Here is a 14,328-nt window from a genome sequence, read left to right on the forward strand (position 1 = left end):
CTTTTGCCGGGGTAGGACAGGAACATACTTCAGCTAAGAGTAGTGTTCTTGGAAAGTGTGAGCCATTAGCACAGACAGTGTAAACAAAACTGGAGGTGAATGCAGGGTGTCTCTCTTTTTTTTTGGATATAGCGAATAGGCGAAGCAAAGTCAGTGTTAATTATGAAAATGCCTCATTTCTTGGCCACTTCTATCTCTCAATGGTGAAATCTTTTACAGGATAGGTTTGCAAGTAGTATTGATTTGTTAATTGTCCTTCTAGCTTCTCTATGGTTTTTTGTGTACTTGCACCACTGACTGATTTGTTCCTCTGTGTGTGCATGTGCATTTGGAAATCGGTAGGGAGATATTTCTGCCGACAGTGCTGCTGGCGGCATTCAAGGTGTGGGTGGGTAGCTTCACCTTGCATCACTGAGGAACGTATGAGGCAAGGTGTCTGCAGGCTGCTTCTGTAGCTTATACCTAACCTCTTACCTAAGAGTGGAGAGGCCATTTGATTGAGTGCGTTTTTAGAAAAGAAATTGCTGTCGATCTGCTCCTGCTGGGTCCGTCTGCGGCGAAATGCATTTAAAGACTGCCAACCAACGTGACACTCATCGATGCACTTGATACTTTGGTTGGTTTCAGTGTCAGAATCGTCGCCATTGCACTTATGCATTGTCCAGGTGAAACAATTAACAAGCTCACAAGTAAAGCGTGGTGCTAAAGCCTGCAAATGAAGGGGAAATGTTGAAGAATGCTATGCCTTTGCCAAATTTGTTTTTACCTCCTTTTCTTGAGCTAACCCTTACCTAGTTTTCTCCGCCACCGCTACCTTTTGCCATTGGAGGAAATGAAATAGGATAGCTGCACCTCAATGGGGGCGTGAAATTGCAAGAAAAAAAGGAAGTCTCTGCTCAATACATGGAGCCTGATATGGAGTTGGACCCTCTTTGTCTCGTGCTCATGTTTACCAGCATGTATAATTAGCCCATCAATGTCATCCAAATATCCGTAATAGTTTGCAAATTGCGTTATTAGTTAGTGATTGATTAAATTTAACTTTGCAGAGATATCAGTTGTGTCTTCCTAGGTGTATGCTTTCCATTCTTTATGAGGGCGCGTTTGAAGTGGGGCACTCTTTGAATACTTTTTGTTTGAAACCTTGGGGAGGAGCTATTGAATGCCTATTTGCAAAAAAAAAGTCAATTTAAGGTTTTCTGCTCTCGGTGGGGATTTTGGAAATAACCCAGGTGACACATTTCCTGTTCCTGATTGCAGCGCACCCAGCAGCAGCTGCGTCACCAGCCGAGCAGCGCGACCTTGGAGCCGAGCTCCCTGTGGTTTGCCCCATGACAGTGCGGACTTCCGCGGCTGCAACGTTGACGGCCTCCGGCACAGGGCAGCTGCGAGAGGGGACACAGCCAGCTGAGGCAGCGCACTTACCTAGCAGGGCAAGGCCATCAAGGGAGGAGAGTTCGTCGGAGGAGGCGGAGCAAAGTGCCACAACTGGACAAGAGTGCCCACTGCAGCCACAGCAAATGGGGTCGGTGCTGGCGGCACTGATGGCAATAGTAGAAAAATTGGGGCAGATTTCGGACAACATGCAGCTGTTTAGAAACGAGCTCGGGCTGTGGTTTAGGCCAGACTTGCATCACCCTACGGAGCTGAGGGACAGGAGATGTGCCTCATGTGGCCAGGAGCAGTCATCAGGAGTGGCACCACTTCTGGTCAGGGGGCAGGAAGTACCGGGCCAGGAACAGGTGGGTGAAGTCAGAAACACACCTTCGTCATTTGCGTTTTGACAGTTCATATTGAATCAAGTCAGGTTGCGATGAAGCTGGCCATTAGGCTCCCATTGGCATGTACTTGCTGACTGTTGGCTGTCCATATTTGCTGCTGTATACTTGTTCTGCACTGTCGGTTTTTATTTTCTTTGGCTACAATTGATGTGTGTGGGCGGTTCACGGGAAGTTGCTGTTAGAAAAAAAATTAGTGAATTCACAATTCTGAAATCTTCAGGGAAAGTGTTTTTTTTTCGTGCTGATTTCTGTGATGTCTTTTCATTTTGTGCAAAACAGGCACTTGAGCACTTACGTAATATTTTATGTAAGCTTTTCGCCGAGAGTTTTTAGGAATTTTTCAGCACAGAACTTGCTAAAAGACATGTCATTGGTTTACCGGAATAAAATAAGGGTAAAATTACTTGCCGCCTATCATAGAAGTTGAGTTATATTGTTCTGAAGTTGCCACTTCATGGCTGGAAGAAAAAGTTTTATTTGTTTTTGCAGTGGCGACTTCAAAATCGTGTAACCAGTTCTATGATAGATAGGACGATAATTTTACTTTTATTGCATTCTTCAATGTCAAGAGAAACCAATGGGATGCATTTTGGTAAGTTCCCTGCAGCAGAATTCCTTCAAAGCTCTCGGCAAAAAACTTACATAACGTATTACATAAGTGCACAACTACTTGCTCTACACAAAATTAAATGACATATATTTGGAATAGGGAGGCTAAACCACATGTTCCCTGAAAGTTTCATAGTTGTGACTGAGGTATTAAAATTTTTTTTATGACCAGCTTCACCCCTTAAGGTGAGACGCGGGTCTTGAAATGATCAAAAAGTGCAAAAATTTCGATTTTGCAAAAATGGCATATTTGGGATCAATACACACTAAAGTTCCTGTCTAAAAAGCTTGAAGGTCTAAGTTCAAGATCCAACTACTAAGATATTGCTACGCTACTAACTACTGTAGTGGTGCCATACAGCGTCTAAACTGCATTTCCGATGTGGGGGGTGTAGAAAACCGACCATATTTTTCTAGCTCAAATTTGGGTGAAAATTGGGTTACTCAGAAAAAAAATTTTACGTAGTTTGGGCTTTTTTGGTACACAAGACAGTATAATGGCAATGATTTGTTTTTCTGCTAGACACGAAATTTTCTTGTTTTGCTCAATATTTCATAAACAAAATGGAAATTGCAGATTCCAGTAAAAAGTTATTTACTAGTTAAGATTTTTTTATACCCTGTTACAAATATTCCATCGCATACTCTATCAGTCTCCCATGAGAGACTCCCGCGTCTGAGCAATACCACATCCTGCCATTATTTGTATTATGTGAAAACATTAAACATCATAGCGACGATTTTAAATGCGGAAGGTGTTGGGTCAGGGTGTTGTCAGCGTGGATGGTGCTTCCTAAGCGAAATTGATATACAACGTCTTGTCGGCACCCATGTTCTGGCCTCTCGTTTCTACATCGTCCTTTTCGAACTTGTCCTCAGATTCGTCCACCTCATAAGAACAAGAATTAAAAGAGGTTCAGGGTCCTTGATTGACCAAAGACACCCCTCTGCAATAAGCTTTAGATATCCACAAATTTTCTTGTGGTGTCTTGAGCTTTGTGAGCTGAAGACCAATATGGTCTAGAAGGCCGGCCCACTTTCAGGGAAAAATCGGGTTTGACCTGATTCTTAAGAAAAGTTCGGTGTGCAAAAACCAGGTAAAAGTGTGTTTTACATGAAAAACGAAGGGCTTTACTTACATTGCATAGCCTCTGCCAGCAAAATGATAATTTCCTGTGACAAAGCGTACTGCTTCCTTTTTTGCGCTTGTTCCATTTTATCTGTGAGGTTTCTTTTGTGTTGATCCCAAGTTATACATTCATATTCTAAGGCAGACATAATGTTAGTCAGGTATGTTTACTTTCAAGGATGACTGAGTGTGCTTAAAAATCACTTTGGTAAAAAACAATAAGCTTTTTGCTGTAATTTAGTATGATTAGGCCAGTGAAGCACTTCAGTAAATGTAACTTCAATATATTTAACAGTTTCTGTAGTTCAAACCACATTATTTGTTTTACACGAGCTAAGGGAGGGCTTTTTTCATCCTTTCTTTTTGTAAACTGCACATAACATTTTTCAGTACTGAAAGTCATCTGCCATAGATTGCACCAGAGAGAGACTTTTTTGACTTTAGACTGCAAAATAGACACATCGTCAAGGAATTTGATTGGACAGTATACAGCACAGTCATTAGCGTATGGCCTGATGATGGTGGATGGAAGGTCTGCTGCTCAGTCATTTATTGACACTATTAGGCCTCAAAGTTTATTTACTAGACCAAGGTCATATACCGTCGCGCACTCCCCCATGCCGGTGTCCTTCGCATGCCGCAGTTCACGCACGTGTATGTCTCCACCGCGGCAGTCCTCCCCGCTCATACCAAGCACCACGCATGTCCAGTTCCTGCGCCCTTCCCCCAGGCCACCGCGTTGCCGTCCCCATCAGCTTGTTCCACAGTGCTCCACTTTGACACCTGCTCGCGGCACTGACACTGGCCCTCACAACACAAGGAATAAAAGTGCACTTTATAGATCTGATGTTACACTGTTCAGAACAACGTACTGTTTATGCAAGGGTAAACAATTGCTTATCCTCTCGAGATTATTATGAAAATGAAAGCTAACTAGGTGTGGCAATTTTTTTGCAAAAGAAGATTGTGCATATACTTGTTGATCAGTTTTTAAACTGGTTGCAAATATGTCTGGTGCAAATTAGTTTGCTATATTGGGAGGTATGCTTCTAATAAAACATATCTAGGCACTATATGCTACGTATTGCTCAACCGAAGCAACGAGTCCGAGTTATCACAGCATTTGTTCTCTGAGCTCCTGAAATCTTTGTGCAGAAAACCGCACCGGGGTGATGACTAATACACAAGGGTGCACAAATGTGGCTTCTCATTTTAGTGATCAGTCTGGTGTGATTTTGTGTACGATGAACTACCAACTAGTCCCTGTTATTGCTCACCTGATCTTGATGCATCTATGCCCAGGGCTATAGCTTTTAGCGTAGTGCGGGTTCCCATCCGAGTTCATTTAGTTGTGTTGTGCATGATAAACCGGAGGGAAAACCGTGCTGACCAGGAGAAAAATGATATTTTCCTAGAAGTGCTTTACCTAGGTTAGAGTACAGGAAGTGTTCGAGCATATCTTACAGCAAGTGAAGGTTAAAAATACTGTACAATCACTTTCTTTAAATACTTGCATCACTTTGGATGCCAGTGATGGATGCCCAGGCGAAGACAAGACCTCTTGTCGAAACATTGGCAAGCAATCTGAGACTTTCCTTTCCCTTGTTCACTTTGTGATTATTCCAGTCTTAGGGCAGTTTTTGCATTTTGTTGTGTATTAGATAACTAAAAGAGGAGCAGCCTGTCTTGAACAATGCCTCGAAATGTAATCAGAAATTTTTTTCAGCTCCATGACCGAATGAGGATTAGCGCAGCTAGCTGACTGCAGCCATGAGTAAAGCATTTTGTATAATTTTCTTGGAAGCAATATGAGGCAGTCTGTAACTGTTGGCAGACGATGTGCTTAGGAGGTGACACCAGGGCCCTCTTGTGTGTGTTCGTCGCCGTCTTGCATGAAGGAGGCCAGTTCAACAATTTGAAGAGCTTTGGTTATGGTCGGGGAGAACCTGGCACAGAGTGTTCTTGGCCTTCTTTCTGCCTCTGCGGAGGAATCCGAAAGCTTGCAGCAGATTTGCTTGCATGCATTGGTTCTAAAAGAGGTGTATTGAATGTGTTCTTCATGTGTTCATCGTGTGGTTTCTGCATGTGTGCAGAACTGCTCCAGAGCGTTGATATATGTGCGGACATGGAACCAGGCAGCCTCGGAGGCTCCAAGAGACCAAGGTGCGTTCGCATTTGTACGTCAACACCATAGCAAGCAAGAACGAGGCAGCTGTATTTCAGGGGTGGGGGACAAAACAGGAAGTTATCAGCTTAAGCTCCTTTATTGTGTACATGTATAGCTGAGAATAGGTAAGATTAAGGTTGTATTAGAACGCATACAAAAAACTAAAGATCCTAACAGTCTTTGAAACCAAGGAAAGCATAGGGAAACATTACTGTTGTGATTTATTCTTTATTGTCGCTGGAACAGTGGAAAAGTAATTGGGTGATCATTTCAGACAGAAGAAGATGTAACGAAGTATAAGAAAAGAGCTGAACCTGCTAATGAAGTTGTAGGGTCGCACAAACAACATATAGGTCGTTGGTTTGGCTCTCACTGGTGGCATGTCTTCTAGATTGGTAAATTATCTCTTGTCTCAAATGAATGCTTAGTAACTACTCTACTTGACAAGAGACAATAAAAGATAAATAATAGTAAGGTATTCTTCTGCTTTCGTTTGTTCTGGAGGCTGCGTCTTCCAGTAAATGAAGTTAGTTAGCTGTTGTCTCGCAGCCATCAATGCACCATATGTAACGGTTAAAACCCTTGTGTATCATGGGTAAACAAAAACACTGAAATGTGCTACAGAACTGATGTGGCAAGTAACCTAGAGCATGACACTTAGCTCCTACTAGACCAGTGTCATGCTAATGATAGCGATTTTCTTATATGCAGCTCAACACTATAGTGCAGGGATAATTGCAGCAGTTGTGGCAAAACATCGTTACACCAAGCTTAGCTCAGCATATTGCAATGACTGGATGGTGGGCAATGCAGCTGCCCATACTGGGTACTGCTTCAGATGTCGTGTCAATGCCTTATACAGGTGGACAAAGGCTGAAGAGACGGTGTGCACGTCTCCCCTCCAAGCACAGTCCAGCAAAGATTTTGCGGCTGGATCAGGCTACTGGAACTGAGACGTCAGAAGGCAGTATGACTGCACCACAAGGGCACAAGCACCCAACAGCCCATGGTGAGATGCTTGCTTGGCCTGTTATATTGTCTCACCACTGAAATCATGTTCTTCCTCATGCTGCTACCAAAAATGTGCTGCTCATGCGTGCTGCTAACCCTGAGTGCACTTATATTCACGCCAAAATGGGGGCAAAGCTGCGTATGCATACCATATGCTCCTCTTTGCATGGGTCGCAATGTGGTTTGATGTTGTTTATAGGTTCTACATACCTGGCGCCTCCAACTTTGCTCAGACTGTGGGACATAGGTAACAGACGTGTTGTCACTCAGTATGGGTTTTCCTGTTTGTTCCGCAAGCACGCTGCAGGAGAGAGGACGTGCAGATTGTACGCTGGATTCGTGTGAATGCTCGACGTCCAGACCGACTGACAGATGCTTGGTCACGTGTCGCAATAACCGCGCTGACGCGCGCGGGCCATACGCGATTCGGTCCGCTTGTCTGAACCCACCTTAAGGGCCATCGGGGTATCTTGTCTTCACATTACATGCCTTGCCCAAGCCCATTTCTTCCTCTTGATTTTGACTAGGATGTCATTAACCTGCGTTTGTTCCCTCACCCAATCTGCCCACTTCCAGCTTAACGTTACACCTATCGTTCTTCTTCAGTTTGGTGTGCTGTCCTCAACTTAAACTAAACCGTTCTCGCTAGCCTCCACGCTTCTCCCCATAGGTTTTTGCCTCGATTTTCACGAGAACCAAAAAAGGGAAAAAATTCCAGCAAAATCCAACCACACTATTCAAGCCAAGAAAGGCTGTACCATGGGAAATTTATTTTGATATCATCGAACAAGAACAAAGCTTCTTCCCAGGCCAAGTAGTATGAGAGGATTTTTTTTAATTTTTTGTTCTACGATTATCTGTGTCTGAAATGAACGAGGTAGAATGGTGAATTTTTTTCATACATATGTTGGTTGGTCACTAATTTTCGTCTGTGTTCACTTTCACTCACGTTTTCCCCCTACATTTCGTTGTGTTTAGTATGGGAGAATGCACTTTGCTTTGTTAATTTACTTGCAGGTGACGGTGCCTCTGATGAGAGAAGCATGCTGATCAACATGAGAGCAGAAATGGGGGATCGCCGGTCGCTCACTCCCTTGCCTCCATCTCCTCCACATGGTGGGGAGGAAAGCAAAGTTGACCAATTTGAGGTCACCTTACCAGACCTGCCCTCCATATCCCTATGGCTGCCCTGGTCACTGCAGTCAGTGGCCTCTCCACCAGAGCCAGAGACCTCTTCACCAGAGCCAGTGCCGGAGTCTACTCCTCCTCCAGGACCATCCCAACCCACACGTCTGTTGGAGGCTTGTGTGCAGGTATCTCGGGAGGAGCAGCTGGAGCCTGCTACTCTGGAGGAACCTGTGGTGCCTTTGGCTTCCTTCGAACTGCCACAGGATGCGGCTGAGGGGCAGGAGCATGGCAAAGAGCAAATGGCATTTGCATCCATCTCTGTACCAGAGCCAGGGCTAGTGCTGGAAGTAACTTCAGAACCACCCCAACCCAAAAGACTGTCAGAGGCTCACATGCAGGAATCTCTGGATGAGCAGCAGGATCTTGCAATGAGAGATGTTAAGGAACTTGTGGCACTTTCAGTTTCTTCCAAACTGCCACACGAGACTGCAGGGATGCTGGAGCACGTCAACGACACAATGGCGCTTGCATCTGTCTCTGCACCAGACCTAAGGCCTGTGCCAGAGCTGACTCCTACTTCAGAACCACCCCAACCCACACAGCCGTCGGGGGCTAGTGTGCAGGAATATCTGGAGGAGCAGCTGGAGCCTTTTACTTCCTCCAAACTGGAGCAGCAGAATCTTGCAATGGAAGCTGCGAGAGAACTAATGGTGACTTCAGGATCCTTTGAGCTGCCCCAGGAAACAGCAATGCAGCTGGAGCATGCTGAAGAGGCAATGGCGCCTGTAGCTATATCTGCACTGAACCCAGGCCTTTTGCCGGAGGTGTCACCTCTTTCAGAAGCATCTGAATCCAGACATGTATTGGTAGCTAGCACGCAGGCATCTCTGTCAGAAGAGCTGAAGTCTGCTGCTGTCTCCAAGATGGAGTTGCAGGCCCCTGTAATGGAAGCTGTGGAGGAACTTACGATGACTTCAGCTTCCTCCAAACTACCACAGGATATTGCAGGGATGTTGGAGCACGTTGCAGGACCGATGGCGCTTGGGGCTATCTCTGTGCAGGAGACAGGACTGGACGTGCCTGCTCGGTCAGAACCACCACAGACAGCTTGGCCACCAGACCTTTTTATGCTAAGTCAGGTGGCAGAATCTGCCGCTCGCTGTGAACTGAAGCAGCAAAATCTTGGTCAGGAGGGGCCAGTGACGGCTCTGCCGGCTTCCCCCGAGCTTGCTCCGGCCTCTGTCCTCGAGTCCGTGGCACTTGCAGCTTCATCTGAGCCAGTGCAGCCAACCACAACGGCGCTGCTGCCTCAACTGGCCGAGTCTGGCCTGTCACCGCATCCAGAGGCTGTATTTGAATCAGAGCGTAAGTATTTCTGATTTCTTGTGCAGGTTGCAGAACCATGCGTACATTGTGAATGACCTGATGCATGGCTTCACTTTGCAGCTCGTACTGTAAAATTTGGGTGAGAACACTGGATGGCAGGGACACAGTGCAGGCTTTCAATGTGTGTTGGAACAATATGGCTGCATTATATCAAGCTGTCAAAGGACTGTTATCATGCCATCACAAGTAACTAGGTGACAGCATGAACTTTTATTCATGGGCAGTAACTGCGAAGCATCGCAATCTGATGCTTGTTGCTTGGATGAAGGTGACATGTTTCGTAATTGGGCTAAACGGCAGTCACAGCCTGCTACCATCATGATTAAAAATAATTTGATTTGGTCTCTTTAATTTTTAAGTGTGTGTGCGCGCGTGCGTGCGAGAGAAAGAGAGAGCATGACACTTAGCTCCTACTAGACCAATGTCATGCTAATCATAGCAATATGCAGCTCAACACCATAGTGCAGGGATAATTGCGGCAGTTGTGGAAAAACATCGTTACGCCGACCTTAGCTCAGCATATTGCAATGACTAGATGGTGGACAGCTACCCATACTGGGTTAAAACAGATCCTTGGGCGAGTTGGTAACTCATTATAACCAGAACAGCGCTCACTAAGACACGGACACGAAGGGAGACACGACACACACGAGCGCTGACTTTCAACTGGTGTTTATTGTTTGGAACGAGGCATGTATACAGTTCCAACAACACAAGGAAACCAAACCATCCATTCATAGATTCATAGTTAATTCATGCTGCTGCTTCAGATGGTACTGCTTCAGAGGTACTGCTTCAGATGTCGTGTCAATGCCTTATACAGGCAGACCATGGGTGAAGAGACGGATTAGACGTCCCCTCTCCGAGCACAGTCCAGCAACGATTTCGTGGCCGGATCAGACTACTGGAACTGAGACGCCAGAAGGCAGCATGACTGCAACACAAGGGCACAAGCACCCAACAGCCCATGGTGAGTTGCTTGCTTGACCTGTTATATTGTCTCACCACTGAAATCACGTTCTTCCTCGTGCTACTACCAACAATGTGCTGCTCATGCTTGCTGCTAACCCTGAGTGCACTTATATTCACGCCAAAATTGGGGCAAAGCTGCGTATGCCTATCATATGCTGCTCCTGTTTGCGTAGGTCGCAATATGGTTTGATGTTGTTTATAGGTTCTACATACCTGGCGCCTCCAACTTTGCCCAGACTTTAGGACATAGGTGACAGACGTTTTGTCACCCAGTATGGGTTTTCCTGTTTGTTCTGCTAGGATGCTGAAAAGCCTCTCGAAGTGTTGCCGAGGTGGCCGTTTCATCATAAAACCTTTTTAACAATGGCAAATCCGAGGGAGCACCTTTTTTTTTTTGTCGTACTACAAGTGGTGACTGCAGTCAGCAATTATTACCAGTCCGAACTGAAGGGGATCAGTGCCGCCAGATTCTGCAGTAACTAAGAGCAGCTGGTGAAGGCGAGACACCAGTGGCGGTAAATAACCACAGCTGCTACCTGCAGAGCGGGAATGGTCTACTCTTGCAATACGTTCTTGCAGTTGACCGCAGACAGGGGCAGTCCTTCCTTGCATACATTTACGACACGTGTCATGACACAATGTATATGAGAAGCTTAGACATGTATCTATGTGGCGGCTGGTTGGAATGCTTTTGCCATAGCGTATATCCCATAACCGGTCTGGAGTGCCATACAGTTAGGGCCTTGGTATTGAGGTGGTCACTTGAAGCAAGGCATCTTGCAGCTTGTTTCAAAGACTTGCATTCTTTCATATGTGTGTATATGTAGCACAGCCCATTGGCAACTACAAGAGGTCTAAGGAAATGGAAGATGGAAGTTTAGAGCTGTCCGAAAAAACGTAAATCACAGTCACAGCATATGCCTTCAGGCAGCACTTTTTTCTGTCCTTTTTTTTTTCCAGGCAAAACTAGCCAGTACCTCACTTGAACATTACATGTTTATGATAAAGCAAGTCATTTTGCTTAATCCTAACAAAGTCACGTCCCTTTGTCATTTACGTAGGTGGCCCCAGTCTCCGTGTCTGTATGTTTCCATTTATAGCCCTGTTGATATAAGCATTTTTTTTCACAAAGTTCGAAGAATAACTCATATGCGAGGGAGAAACATAGTAGCTGATCGACATTGGAACATAGTGCTAAAATGTAAGATAATTGAAAACAGCCTACATAAGCATTAAACTGAATTCTGTAGAGCCTTGATCCCTTGACTGTCACGACAGCTAGATGGCATACGGTGACCAGGGACCATACTCTGTAACAATCCACTTCTCAACTTTATTATTTTTTTCATCTACAGTTAGTATACCGCTGCAACTTAATTGTGACAGCATCATTGACAGGTTAACAAACCATGTGATTCACGGGCTCCAGTATGGATGGCAGAGCTGGCCAATCCATGGAGACAAAGGAATGAATAGAGAAAAGAGTTCTTGCAAAACGCGAGAAACATGGATTAAGGTGATATGTGGAAAAGTAATTGGGTGATCATTTCAGACAGAAGAAGATGTAACGAAGTATAAGAAAAGAGCTGAACCTACTAATGAAGTAGTAGGGTCGCACAAACAACATATAGGTCGTTGGTTTGGCTCTCACTGGTGGCATGTCTTCTAGATTGGTAAATTATCTCTTGTCTCAAATGAATGCTTAGTAACTACTCTACTTGACAAGAGACAATAAAAGATAAATAATAGTAAGGTATTTTTCTGCTTTCGTTTGTTCTGGAGGCTGCGCCTTCCAGTAAATGAAGTTAGTTAGCTGTTGTCTCGCAGCCATCAATGCACCATATGTAACGGTTAAAACCCTTGTGTATCATGGGTAAACAAAAACACTGAAAGGTGCTACAGAACTGATGTGGCAAGTAACCTAGAGCATGACACTTAGCTCCTACTAGACCAGTGTCATGCTAATGATAGCGATTTTCTTATATGCAGCTCAACACTATAGTGCAGGGATAATTGCAGCAGTTGTGGCAAAACATCGTTACACCAAGCTTAGCTCAGCATATTGCAATGACTGGATGGTGGGCAATGCAGCTGCCCATACTGGGTACTGCTTCAGATGTCGTGTCAATGCCTTATACAGGTGGACAAAGGCTGAAGAGACGGTGTGCACGTCTCCCCTCCAAGCACAGTCCAGCAAAGATTTTGCGGCTGGATCAGGCTACTGGAACTGAGACGTCAGAAGGCAGTATGACTGCACCACAAGGGCACAAGCACCCAACAGCCCATGGTGAGATGCTTGCTTGGCCTGTTATATTGTCTCACCACTGAAATCATGTTCTTCCTCATGCTGCTACCAAAAATGTGCTGCTCATGCGTGCTGCTAACCCTGAGTGCACTTATATTCACGCCAAAATGGGGGCAAAGCTGCGTATGCATACCATATGCTCCTCTTTGCATGGGTCACAATGTGGTTTGATGTTGTTTATAGGTTCTACATACCTGGCGCCTCCAACTTTGCTCAGACTGTGGGACATAGGTAACAGACGTGTTGTCACTCAGTATGGGTTTTCCTGTTTGTTCCGCAAGCACGCTGCAGGAGAGAGGACGTGCAGATTGTACGCTGGATTCGTGTGAATGCTCGACGTCCAGACCGACTGACAGATGCTTGGTCACGTGTCGCAATAACCGCGCTGACGCGCGCGGGCCATACGCGATTCGGTCCGCTTGTCTGAACCCACCTTAAGGGCCATCGGGGTATCTTGTCTTCACATTACATGCCTTGCCCAAGCCCATTTCTTCCTCTTGATTTTGACTAGGATGTCATTAACCTGCGTTTGTTCCCTCACCCAATCTGCCCACTTCCAGCTTAACGTTACACCTATCGTTCTTCTTCAGTTTGGTGTGCTGTCCTCAACTTAAACTAAACCGTTCTCGCTAGCCTCCACGCTTCTCCCCATAGGTTTTTGCCTCGATTTTCACGAGAACCAAAAAAGGGAAAAAATTCCAGCAAAATCCAACCACACTATTCAAGCCAAGAAAGGCTGTACCATGGGAAATTTATTTTGATATCATCGAACAAGAACAAAGCTTCTTCCCAGGCCAAGTAGTATGAGAGGATTTTTTTTATTTTTTGTTCTACGATTATCTGTGTCTGAAATGAACGAGGTAGAATGGTGAATTTTTTTCATACATATGTTGGTTGGTCACTAATTTTCGTCTGTGTTCACTTTCACTCACGTTTTCCCCCTACATTTCGTTGTGTTTAGTATGGGAGAATGCACTTTGCTTTGTTAATTTACTTGCAGGTGACGGTGCCTCTGATGAGAGAAGCATGCTGATCAACATGAGAGCAGAAATGGGGGATCGCCGGTCGCTCACTCCCTTGCCTCCATCTCCTCCACATGGTGGGGAGGAAAGCAAAGTTGACCAATTTGAGGTCACCTTACCAGACCTGCCCTCCATATCCCTATGGCTGCCCTGGTCACTGCAGTCAGTGGCCTCTCCACCAGAGCCAGAGACCTCTTCACCAGAGCCAGTGCCGGAGTCTACTCCTCCTCCAGGACCATCCCAACCCACACGTCTGTTGGAGGCTTGTGTGCAGGTATCTCGGGAGGAGCAGCTGGAGCCTGCTACTCTGGAGGAACCTGTTGGTGCCTTTGGCTTCCTTCGAACTGCCACAGGATGCGGCTGAGGGGCAGGAGCATGGCAAAGAGCAAATGGCATTTGCATCCATCTCTGTACCAGAGCCAGGGCTAGTGCTGGAAGTAACTTCAGAACCACCCCAACCCAAAAGACTGTCAGAGGCTCACATGCAGGAATCTCTGGATGAGCAGCAGGATCTTGCAATGAGAGATGTTAAGGAACTTGTGGCACTTTCAGTTTCTTCCAAACTGCCACACGAGACTGCAGGGATGCTGGAGCACGTCAACGACACAATGGCGCTTGCATCTGTCTCTGCACCAGACCTAAGGCCTGTGTCAGAGCTGACTCCTACTTCAGAACCACCCCAACCCACACAGCCGTCGGGGGCTAGTGTGCAGGAATATCTGGAGGAGCAGCTGGAGCCTTTTACTTCCTCCAAACTGGAGCAGCAGAATCTTGCAATGGAAGCTGCGAGAGAACTAATGGTGGACTTCAGGATCCTT

General features: G+C 45.7%; 1 protein-coding gene across 1 annotated transcript in view; it reads left to right on the top strand.

Moving 5' to 3' along the window:
• The window catches only part of LOC144111886 (uncharacterized), a 41,604-nt gene extending 27,730 nt beyond the window's left edge, over positions 1-13,874 (top strand). Inside the window, exons 8-14 of the mRNA XM_077644913.1 lie at positions 1,261-1,742; positions 5,613-5,682; positions 6,549-6,695; positions 7,715-9,190; positions 10,035-10,181; positions 12,324-12,470; positions 13,489-13,874. Of these exons, the coding sequence (XP_077501039.1) occupies positions 1,261-1,742; positions 5,613-5,682; positions 6,549-6,695; positions 7,715-9,190; positions 10,035-10,181; positions 12,324-12,470; positions 13,489-13,874 (2,855 nt within the window). The remainder of the gene's footprint in view (positions 1-1,260; positions 1,743-5,612; positions 5,683-6,548; positions 6,696-7,714; positions 9,191-10,034; positions 10,182-12,323; positions 12,471-13,488) is intronic.
• Positions 13,875-14,328: the final 454 nt, after the last annotated feature.

The sequence above is a fragment of the Amblyomma americanum genome, unplaced genomic scaffold (assembly GCF_052857255.1).
Source record: "Amblyomma americanum isolate KBUSLIRL-KWMA unplaced genomic scaffold, ASM5285725v1 scaffold_12, whole genome shotgun sequence".
NCBI lineage: Eukaryota > Metazoa > Arthropoda > Arachnida > Ixodida > Ixodidae > Amblyomma > Amblyomma americanum.